Source organism: Schistocerca piceifrons, chromosome 4 (assembly GCF_021461385.2).
Source record: "Schistocerca piceifrons isolate TAMUIC-IGC-003096 chromosome 4, iqSchPice1.1, whole genome shotgun sequence".
Classification (NCBI taxonomy): Eukaryota; Metazoa; Arthropoda; class Insecta; order Orthoptera; family Acrididae; genus Schistocerca; species Schistocerca piceifrons.
Genome location: NC_060141.1, coordinates 243,758,376 through 243,770,663, shown reverse-complemented (window position 1 = coordinate 243,770,663; position 12,288 = coordinate 243,758,376). Strand labels below are relative to the sequence as shown.

General features: G+C 38.4%; 1 protein-coding gene across 1 annotated transcript in view; it reads left to right on the top strand.

The window, feature by feature from the left end:
- Nucleotides 1-672, top strand: part of LOC124796327 (venom allergen 3-like) — a 106,448-nt gene extending 105,776 nt beyond the window's left edge. Inside the window, exon 6 of the mRNA XM_047260457.1 lies at nucleotides 289-672. Coding sequence (XP_047116413.1) covers nucleotides 289-517 — 229 coding nt within the window. The 3' untranslated portion in view covers nucleotides 518-672. The remainder of the gene's footprint in view (nucleotides 1-288) is intronic.
- Nucleotides 673-12,288: the final 11,616 nt, after the last annotated feature.

Genomic DNA, 12,288 nt, shown 5'->3' with positions numbered 1-12,288 from the left:
TAGCATTCAATTTGCCAGATAAGTATAAAAAATTTGATTGGGGGATTATAAATATTTTATAGAAATGAAAAGATTTATGAAAGAGCAACCTACATAACCTTCAAAAGATATTGTATTTTTTATAAACACCTTGCCCCCTTCCGTTTGCCAAGTTGCTTTTTTCAACTTGTTATGTAGACATCCTACATATTCTTTCATAGTATTTCTGCTTCATTCACCCTTCATCTTCTCTAAAACGTACTTATTAATTTGTGTAATATTATAAATATTATCATCATCTTCTTTCAGATTCAGTGCAGGAACGGGACACTACTCACAGGTAGTGTGGGGCAACACAAAACGTATTGGCTGTGGCTACACAGTCTACAATGAGACAAGTCGGTGGACAACTCAGCTGTACGTTTGCAACTACGGACCAGCTGGGAACTTCATAGGGCGTCGTGTCTACACAATTGGCAAAAGTTGCTCCAGGTGTCCTGGAGGATGTCATAGCACCTACAGTTCATTGTGTGCCTAGTGAGAAGAATTAAACATCAACTATTACAGATTTGTTATACGACGAGATTCCAACAGTTATTGGATAGCATGAACCAAAGACTCACTTTAGTATATGAAACAAAAAGTGGTTAGTCTTTCTTCAGACTGTTTCACACTCACAGGACATCAGTCACCCAAAGCCACTTGCATAAGACCTGTATTTTCTATGAGGGAAGGGTTCAGGATTAAATTCTCTTTCCAAATTCTGATCTTCTTTGAATGCAGAATGCTTTGCGTAATTGCTAAATAAAAAATATGTACACACAAATAAAATAAATGACAGAGGCCTTTGGTGTAAATTGTTTTGATATATTTGGTGTATCCCTTTCCACCCGAACCCACACGATCGTGCGGGTGCGGTTTTTATTTTTTTACGATAAACTGAATCTCTTTCTTGCTACCAACCGACCTGCAACGATCGTGCAGGTTGTGCGGTACGCGTTTCTCATGTTTATGTTGTCATTTGGCGCCAACAGATTGCAGCACATGTTTAAGTTGATCGAGAAGTGAGCATTATGCCGGTGCCTGATTAATAGCTCATAATTAAGTTAAATTGAATTGTTTCGGCGCTTTGCTGGATCCGGTTTTTTGTGATAGTGTGTACAACGTTGTGATATTGATAATTATTAGTAACTTCATATCTTTGCACAGTAATTGTGCGTTAAATTTGTACTAGCACGATTGTGCGGTTTAGGTGTTGACTGTGTAACTTTATCTTCGAGTGGGTGTTGTTGATTGTGTCATTGGCCTCCCTATATTACTGCTTTTCATACAGTTTTGAATGGGAAAGTTTTTATGCACATTCCCGTCATTGTACGCAGGTTTATCAGACAATCAAATCCGTTCTGTATTAGAGGATTCGGATTTGAGTGGCATTTCGTCAGATGAAAACGACGAGTTTGTTCCTTCTCCTTCAAATATTCAGCAGGCAGACGACTCGTCTGATGATGATTTGAGTGCCGAAGAAATTCCTGAAGAGTGCAGGAGTTCACACAGTGTCACAGAAGGTGTCAGACCACTGCTTTTCGGAGATCAAATTTCGTTCAGACGTTTCATCCACCAAACATTAATTACAGTGCTGTTGAGGTCAGTGACAAAGAGGTGCGATCTGAGTCACCTATTTCGTGTATCATTCCCATTTTCTTACTAAAATATGTTCTTTTTAACTCTAGAGTCCTTCACCAATTGGAACTCCTGCTGAATATTTCTGTTAATATTTCAGTGAAACGTTTTCTGAAGAGGCAGTGAAATATACAAATATGTATAGTGTTGCAAAGACAGGGAAATCCCTAGGGACTACAGCTCATGAACTGAAGGTGTTTTTTTGGGATAAATTTAATGATGGGGCGCGTGAGGAATCCTAGGCTACCCATGTACTGGAAGAAATCTATTTCTTTATCAGCTATTACTGACACTATGTCTAGAGACCGGTTCCTTGCGCTCAGGAATAATGTGCACTTTGTTGGTAGTATAAAACCATCTGAAGAGGCTAAAACTAATAGACTGTAGAAATTTCAGCCAGTGATCGACACAGTAAGAAGAAGATGTCACAGTCTGCCTCGTAGCTTTAACTACTATAGTATTGAGAGCTGAAGAGTTTGAAACACCGTTAGAGGATACGTTAAGCACCTCCACAAAGGCAAAAGTTTACAAACCCCATCCGAAACCAGGATTGGACAGGCGATATGATGGGTATGATCACTGGCCGACAGTGGATGATATTTTGCCACCACGAACATGTCAGTATGAGCGCTTCAGTTCCAGAACAAAGGCAAAGTGCATAAAATGCAATCAGTACTTATGTCTTGCAAAAGGAAAGGATTGTTTCAAATTATTTCACGAAAAGTGAAGCAGTCTGAACCATGACTTTGTGTTACAAAATAAATAAATAAAAATTATTATTAATTTTGCCACAGAATATGATTTGCAATCTATGTAATATTTTTATAATAACTAATAAATAAAAGTAATGAAAGAATAATTTTTTATTCATAACTGTTCCTCAGGTAGCTCATAATATCAAACAAATAGCAGGAAGTCAGAGAATAATTTTGGTAAAAGAAAACTTCACCCTCACGATGGTGCTAGTTGTTTTCCCGCTACATTTTTTATGGAAGAGTTTTTTTATTATTTTTCCCAGTGTCTACTATGCCCAAGTATACAGAGAATTCAACTTTATTCACCATTTTCAAAAAAAAGGTGTTCAGGGTGGAAAGGACTATCTTAACAATCCAGAACAGTGACATAGATATGGAGCCCATTGTCACTGGAATACCCACACACACATTATCGGTAACACAAGTCCAAACTGTATAGATTTCATATCCAGCGGCAGAAAATCTTCACACAATATTTGACAGACAAAGGTCATTTATAAATTTATCTGCTTAAGAGTAAAAAAATGAAGGAAGTATGTGGAAATACAGGGATACAAACAGACAAGGAATCGAGACTCTGGAAGGCAGATGAAAATATAGGAACAGTAACAGACAATAGACAGTCTGGAAAAAACAATGTAGAAGTAGAACAGTGTTCAAAATCGCACGAGAACATGACTAAAATTGTTCTACCTCTGCATCTTCATCAACATTATTAGTTTGCAATTCACAGTTTAAGTGCCTGGCAGAGGGTTCATTAAACCACCTTCAAGCTATTTCTCTATCATTCCACTCTCGAACAGCTCATTGAAAAAAAAAAAAGAATTAAATATTTCTCTACTAGCTCTATTCTTATTCTGTTTTGGTGATCATTCCTCCCTCTGTAGGTGGGCTCCTACAAAATTATTTCATACTCTAAGGAGAAAGTTGACGATTGAAATTTCATGAGCAGATCCTGCCACAGCCAAAAACGCCTTTGTTTTAATGACTTCTGCACCAATTCGCCTATTATATCCTTGGAGCTCTCTCCACTATTTCGCGATATTACAAAACGAGCTGTCTTTCTTCGAACTTTTTCGATGTCTTCTGGTGATCCTATCTGATATGGATCCCACATTGCTCGGCAGTACTCCAGAAGAGGTCGGACAAATGCGGTCTAAGCAGTGTGTTCAGTAGACCTATTGCGTTTTCTGAGTGTTCTGACAAAGAGCCACAGTCGTTGGTTTGCTTTGCCCAAAACATTATCTGTGATATCGTTACAACTGAAGTTGTTCGTAATTGTAATCGCTATGTATTTAGATTTACGTGATTTATCGTGTAACCGACATTTAGCGGATTCCTTTTATTACTCATGTAGATGACTTTTTTGCTGTAAATTTTGTCGGACTGATAGACATTCTAATTTCTATACTTGTTAGACTTATGTTAGTTTCAGTATGTCTGACGATACCCCCCCAAACTAATTTTTGGTAAAATATCTTCTTGTTCCAAGTATTTCCAGCAAATTAATCAGTAAACGAAGTCTTCACGTTCATTTATTTTGCGGATGATCGTTTCTTTCCATCCAGTGAATCAAAATTTAGGGCAGGAGGAAGTGAAAAAGTCTTTGGTAATCTGCCCAAGTAAATAAAATTCCTGACAGACAACAGAAGAGCTTACAAATGTAGTTTGAAGTTATTTCTCCTTAAGGGGCTCCGGAACGCCCTATACTTGCAATGTTAAAATAACGCTTATAAATTACATCTTTCCCCACAAAGCATTTGAGGTAGGAAGTTGAACTTTTTACAGATTATTTATTGGAATATGGGCTACAACTTAACACAGGGATTTTACAAAATTTTAGTTCGGTTATTAAAGATGATTTTTTTTCAATTTAATGAAAATTCACAACTTTTTTTGCAATTTTTTATTTATGTATTCAAAAATATACAGTTTTTTGGAAAAAGACTGTGTTAAATTATGCAGAAGGTACTGTGTAACATTTACTGAAAGTTTGAAACAAATATGTTTGGAAGATCCTTAGAAAACATGTAATTAGTATGAGAAAATAAAAGTTTTGGGAATCGAGCGACAAAAATTGGATTAACTTTTTAGTGCATTCCAGGTCCATAGGATGGATTATCTTCATCCTCTGCAAACTCCTCCTCCAGCTTCCTCTTGTTCCTCCTCTTGTTTACTCTTGCTTGTATTTCTAAACTCTTTACAGCCCTGTCTGCAGTCCGAAGGCGTTCCTTGTCTAAAGCAAGCATCGCTCGTTGTTGTGTTCGTAGATTTTGCTACCATTTTCTTCAGTTGCAGTTACTGCAACACTGTTCCAAAAGGTGGTCATGTATGAACACGTATCACATTTCAGTTGTACTTCACTAGCAAGTCCTACGTGCTTTATTATGGAGAGTTCCAGACCAACTTCACTACAATGAATACATCTTACACAGTTTGAAAAAATTCCTTTGAGAACCGACATATCAAATATTTCATTCACATCCGATTCGCCCATAAAACATTCATACGAGGGCGGTTCAGAAAGTAACCTCCGATTGGTCACAGTGCGGGTTGTGGGGGGAGTAGCGACGCCATCTGTGCGTTCACGCACTCAACAGGTCAGTCGGCATCAAGCGGTGGTCGAGTGAACGTCGTACCTGCGCTAGTTTAGTTTTTGTGGCAGTTTGAAATGTGTGCTGCAATAGAAAACCCCGCCAAATGTGAAGTGTGTGCTGTCATAAGGTTTTTTACAGCCAAAGGATATTCTGCAGCAGCTATTCATCATGAGCTTTGTGCCGTGTACGGACAAAGAGTTATGAGTGAAGGAGTTGTCCGTGAATGGGTACGTTTATTTAAAAGTGGACGAGAAAACGTTCATGATGAAGAGAGGAGTGGTAGACCATCATTGGTGACTGACGAACTCGTTCAGACAGTTGATGCAATAGTTCGTGAAAATCGACGTTTCTCAATGTCGGAGTTGTCTACTGGTTTTCCACAGATTTCTAAGACTCTCTTGTACGAGATAGTGACAGCAAGATTGGGTTACCGTAAGTTCTGTGCATGATGGGTGCCCAAAATTCTTACCGACCACCACAAAACTCAAAGAATGGCCTCTGCATTAGACTTTCTGTCACGTTATGAGGACGAAGGAGAACCATTGTTAAACAGAATCGTGACCGGTGACGAAACCTGGATTAAGTACGTGAACCCTGAGACAAAAGAACAATCAAAGATGTGGGCACATTCAAATTCGCCTACCAAACCAAGAAAAGCCTCGCAAGATTTTTCTGCCAGAAAACTGATGGCAACGGTGTTTTGGGATGCCAAAGGGGTGTTGTTGGTTGAATTCATGGAACGTGGTACGAATTGAATAAATTATATATCTATTAAAAGGTAATAGTCTGCAGATTCAGAAAACGCAAAAAAGTAAAAATTGAACTTTTCATGATTTTGAGCCTTTCCGGAGCCCCTTAACATTTCTTTCTATACTGCAGAGGAATTGTTGAAGATAGCCCCATAGACATTAAGAACTGCTACCAGGTTGTAAAGACAACAAACAGTGATATATCAGTAACATATTTTTTTTACTTTCTATGAGTATTGTATTCACTTTAAAAATTTCATATCGTAATGTTTATCATGAATATAATATATAGAAAATAGAATTCCGTAAATGTATTGTACACGGAGTTCATGCACGATCATTTTGCAAAGAAGATGTGCTCAGAAATTACGGCGATGTGTGCAAATAGTTTAAATGAAAAACATAAAATGGTAAATGAGTTTTAAACAAATATCGAACAGAGGCAAGGCAGGACAAGTCCTATCCACTAATTTTAAAATGTCGTCAGCAGCCTAGAGCGGCTTCAAAGTACCACTTAAGCAAGGTTCTTACTAGCTGATTATTTGAAGAAAAGAATGAGTGGGGTCTGACCAGGCAGAGGTGAAACACAGTTTAAAAAGATATCTGGTCATTTCCTGGAGAATGTTTACTGAACCTGTAACGAAACTTTGTTTCTTCACTCGTTCGTGATATTAAAGATGAAAAGACAAAGTGGCATCATCAAAGAACACTTCGATGTCCATAATCAGAAGACTTGTTTTCTGAGTTCAAGGAGACGGTTAAATTATGACATGGGCACTTAATAAGGTACATATCGCGTGGCACCTGACGCTACTCATGAGAATAACTGTGTGAGCTTGTGGATAGATAGAAAACGACTTCATTGGTTCCTCAGAATGCACGATGCCTAACAAAATTGAAAATAGGTGAGATAATTCTGCTCACCATGTACAGTCTGACCTAAGTGCACCCAAATGTCTTTATCCCTACTCAGCAATGGGCTTACCAAATAACGAATGTTTGGGGGAACTGAGTGAATGCAGCAGTTCCATACTCAGCAATTGGCTTAATAGACAACGAGTGTATGGGAGAACTGAGTGAATGCGGCAGTTGACACAATACACTCTTTTCAGGAGAACAACTGGTCGCGTCCCCATACACCCACTGAGATTTAGGGTATCTGTGGTTTTCTAAATACTCACATAATCACCCACACCATTCACACCAGCATCATCACACCATCCCTGTACTGACCAATCATGTGCAACAGGCATAGAACTCCGTTCCTCAAAATGACATCTGGCACCTCTACAACACAATGCGTGGCGTGCACTCTTGCAAGCTTGCATTCAACATTCTGGCAATTACACCTGATATTATTGTATCAGAATTTCACATTCGTCATGACTTATTTCGGACCTATATGAACCTGTGATCCTGCAATGTTAATCACTTAAATATGTTACCTAGACAAACATGCTGCCGAAATTTCATTACTGTACATTAATTATTTATTGGCATTGTGATCTTTCCCCATCAGTGTGTTTACCTCTGATACTGTGTACGCACACATACTTCCGTATTTCATTGGCATAGTACTAAAATAAGGTAGTCACTTCGATGAAATGGCACCAAGTTGAAAGATATGAATTATTTCCGAAACCTTCACTTGAAAGTCAGAGATATTTGCGTAAAATGGCGTTACAAACACACACTGCATAACGTTCGACCTCGGCAAATGCTGTACTGCCTTGTAATTAAATTTCATCTCTCATGTGTTTTCACAAATTATTTCTACAATTGCTGCACCGTTATAATATGTCACAGGGGGAATGAAAAGAAAACAAGAAAAACTATAAACAGAAATCCTATTGCAAAACATTTTCACAGTGAACTTTGATATTTTAATGCTGTCTCGTGAAATGGAATAAAATTAATTTAGTTTTCATCCGCAACAGAGTATGATCTATTGCAAAAAGTAAATTCTTACGATTTGAATTAATATTTGAGGTATCTCCATTACACAACCAAGCTTCTACTGCTGCATATTCCTGTTAAAATCGGAATGGCAATGAACTGTATTTTGTGAGCTAATCATATATAATATCAACAGTGTGTCCTTAATGTATCAATCAGTCACTTTGTCATAATGATGCAGAAGCAGTTCAGTGTAAAAAATACATTCTTCATTTCTCTAAGTAAGATTTAATGTTCTCATATGCAGCTTACCATTGAGTCTTTCACATTATTTTCTGCAACTTCAAACAATAATTGGTTTTTCACGAACTTTCTCTTCAACAGAAATTATTTCATTATCTAGTGAATTATTGCCTGCCGCTTTCGAAGACTGCCTCAAAACTAATTACCCTACCAATTCTTCCAGATCATTCCAGATGATACGTGCTGGGGGGGGGGGGGGGGAGTTGTTGGAGACTGTTTTCCAGTCATAAATGTCATCTTCCTTATTGTAATTATTTTATTCTTCTTTTTCCTCACTGTAATCATAATAATCATCATCACTTTTCTCATCATAATCACTCTTGGCGTGTCTTCTTTTACAATAGCTGCACAAATCTGAGTAGTGGTTAGGACACAGATCTGATGGGAAGTTGAAGTGCACGCTTCTTCAATCACATTTTCTCCTCTGAGAAGTTATGGCAGGAGTTTTTCTATCCAACATTAGGCATAAATGAATATCAGTTTGAAACCAAGACTGAAATAATACCTCTATTCAGCAATGTTAAGGGATTATACAAATATTGTATTTACTTTATTGAGTCACTGTGTTTGATGTGGAGGGTAGCAATACACTTCAAAGTTAATTCATGTTGAAATGCTCTCTTAGTTACTTTAAATAAAATAAAATTCTCATAACTATAGCATTACGTGCATGTATAAATATTATTGCCTGCAGAAACAGTTTTCATTTTTAGACAGAATCTCTGTACCAATTTATTCCGTATCTGTTAGCGGGCTTCCTCAGTGAAGATTAAGCTGTTGCTTTGTTTGCCACCTCACTTTATGTCTCTCTTGTCATTGTGCCTCTTTTCGTCTTCTGTTTGTACTTGTATAGAATTATGTATCGATTTTTTAATGATGATATCTGTGTCGGCGAGTACTGGAACCGCCTCAGACGATACTTATTATCAAACAAAGATGTAAATGTATTAAACAGAGTATAAATAGTAGTGACCGAGCATTAATTTCTCTGTCGTCGTTTTGGAGTTACGTGGGTAGGAAGAGCCTTTGACGCTATATCGTATGCTTGTGTAGCATTCTTTTGTCAAGACTGAGAGAAGGACGCCATTAGGCATTGATTTGTAAAGGTGTGTAAGAATTTAATATGTTTTGAATAGAGTTACTTAGTGAAAACTTGCAATATGATTTCTAATAAGCTTGCCGGGTATTTTATCCCATCCTTTTAAGACATTTTCAGCTATTTAAATATTATGCGTGGTGCAGAGCTGCGCTACGAAGAAATGAACCGCTGAGGGGCATTCAAACTGCATTAAATGAAATCAATCATACCGTAAAGAAGCGGTCAGGTAATAGTAAACTAAAATTATTTCTTTCAACTTTCGGATTGCAGGACAGAGCAGCAGATTTTATGATGTGTTTTACAAGTGGACGCGGGCTGCGGATGATGTTATGTTATTAACAGTGCAAAAAGTTAATTTACCTTCACGACATAAAGGAAATCCTGCTGTGCGTAGTTCTGGTCTGGCAAACATTACAGTAAGAACATTTTTTCTCTGATAATAGTCTCTTGTTTTCGTGTTAGTCGTGGTACTTATTGGTGTTTTAATGTTAACAAAAATCAACTTCAAAATTTTGATGTTGAACAAACATTGCGTACTATAACATCAGCACTGATAGCTAAATAATTTTCGGAAACCTTTTCAATAACTGTAAAGTAAGAAATAAATGTTGAAGTTTACAGCGAGCTACAGTAACGAAACAATGTTCCCTTTATAGAGAGCCAGATCCAGAATAATAAGAAAATAATATATTTTGTTTTGTTGAAAATTAATGATCCAAAGAAAGTCACAGCACAGCTTCCCTAAAAGGTATTTCAGGGCTCCTTTCGTAGCAACATATTTTATCTCATCCATTTATCAATATATTAGTTGTTACGCTAGCAATAACAAGGAGAGTGAAACTGGACATCACGAAAGATGGGTCATGGTTCTTAAAAGGATGTGTGATAGCCACGGATGGCACTGAATATGCTCTGAAACGTCATTTACCTGGCTACAAGTTTGGTAAGGAGTATTTGTGGTACGGTGCTCCATTCTTCGATCAGCACGGTTGAAACTACACGATAGTTGTTGGTGCATGTACGTCTCCACCACACATTCCAAACGTGCTCGATGGCATTTAAGTCGTGGGAACGGCAGGGTCAGTCCCTTCGCCGAATATTCTCTCTCCCCAAAAGCTCCTCCACATTCACTATTCGATACGGTCGCGCTTTGTCATCCATAAAAATAACCACAGGGCCGAATGCACCCCTGAAAATACGCACATGACAAAGGAATACAGTGTAACACTGACGTTAAACGTTGAGTGTAGCGTGTTCAAAGATTTGGAGGTCAGCATTACCGAAGAAAATTATGTCTCCCCATGCAATAACTGAAAGCACTGAAAGACCTGAGTCGAAACAAGGCCCCGGGAGTAGACAACATTCCATTAGAATTACTGATTACCTTGGGAGAGCCAGTCATGACAAAACTCTACCATCTGGTGAGCAAAATGTATGAGACAGGCGAAATACCCACAAACTTCAAGAAGAATATAATAATTCCGATCCCAAAGAAAGCAGGTGTTGACAGATGTGAAAATTACCGAACTATCAGTTTAATAAGTCACAGCTGCAAAATACTAACGCGAATTCTTTACAGACGAATGGAAAAACTGGTAGAAGCGGACCTCGGGGAAGATCAGTTTGGATTCCGTAGAAATGTTGGAACACGTGAGGCAATACTAACCTTACGACTTATCTTAGAAGAAAGATTAAGAAAAGGCAAACCTACGTTTCTAGCATTTGTAGACTTAGAGAAAGCTTTTGACAACGTTAACTGGAATACTCTCTTTCAAATTCTGAAGGTGGCAGGGGTAAAATACAGGGAGCGAAAGGCTATTTACAATTTGTACAGAAACCAGATGGCAGTTATAAGAGTCGAGGGGCATGAAAGGGAAGCAGTGGTTGGGAAAGGAGTGAGACAGGGTTGTAGCCTCTCACCGATGTTATTCAATCTGTATATTGAGCAAGCAGTAAAGGAAACAAAAGAAAAATTCGGAGTAGGTATTAAAATTTATGGAGAAGAAGAAAAACTTTGAGGTTCGCCGATGACATTGTAATTCTGTCAGAGATAGCAAAGGACTTGGAAGAGCAGTTGAACGGAATGGACAGTGTCTTGAAAGGAAGATATAAGATGAACATCAACAAAAGCAAAACGAGGATAATGGAATGTAGTCAAATTAAATCGGGTGATGCTGAGGGGATTAGATTAAGAAATGAGACGCTTAAAGTAGTAAAGGAGTTTTACTATTTAGGGAGTAAAATAACTGATGACTGTCGAAGTAGAGAGGATATAAAATGTAGACTGGCAATGGCAAGGAAATCGTTTCTGAAGAAGAGAAATTTGTTAATATCGAGTATAGATTTAAGTGTCAGGAAGTCGTTTGTGAAAGTATTTGTATGGAGTGTAGCCATGTGTGGAAGTGAAACATGGACGATAACCAGTTTGGACAAGAAGAGAATAGAAGCTTTTGAAATGCGGTGCTACAGAAGAATGCTGAAGATAAGGTGGGTCGATCACGTAACTAATGAGGAGGTATTGAATAGGATTGGGGAGAAGAGAAGTTTGTGGCACAACTTGACTAGAAGAAGGGATCAGTTGGTAGGACATGTTTTGAGGCATCAAGGGATCACAAATTTAGCGTTAGAGGGCAGCGTGGAGGGTAAAAATCGTAGAGGGAGACCAAGAGATCAGTACACTAAGCAGATTCAGAAGGATGTAGGTTGCAGTAGGTACTGGGAGATGAAGAAGCTTGCACAGGATAGAGTAGCATGGAGAGCTGCATCAAACCAGTCTCGGGACTGAAGACCACAACAACAACATGCAATAACACCAGCACAACCAAAAGGATAATGTTCAACAATGTTCTCGGGTGCATTACGTGTTCTCAGACGTCTCCATATGAAGGTGCGTCCAGCATTGTCAAACGGATAGTTTTAGTAGTCCAGGTGTTACTTAGTGTGGAGACATAATTTTGCATGGGCGTCCTGACACCCCTAATCTTCGAACACTGATCACTCATCGGTCAACGCCATTGTGACACTGTATTGCTTCCCCAAGTGCGTTTCTTCAAAAATTACAATCGGCCCTGACTTAATTTTTATGGATAACAATTCGCGTCCGCAGCAAACACCGTCGGTAGAGGAGTTCCGCGAACGAGAGGATATTCGGCGAATGGACTGACTTGCCCGTTCCTCCGACATAAAAATCTCATCGAGCAAGTGTGATATGCGATGGGGAGACGTACTAC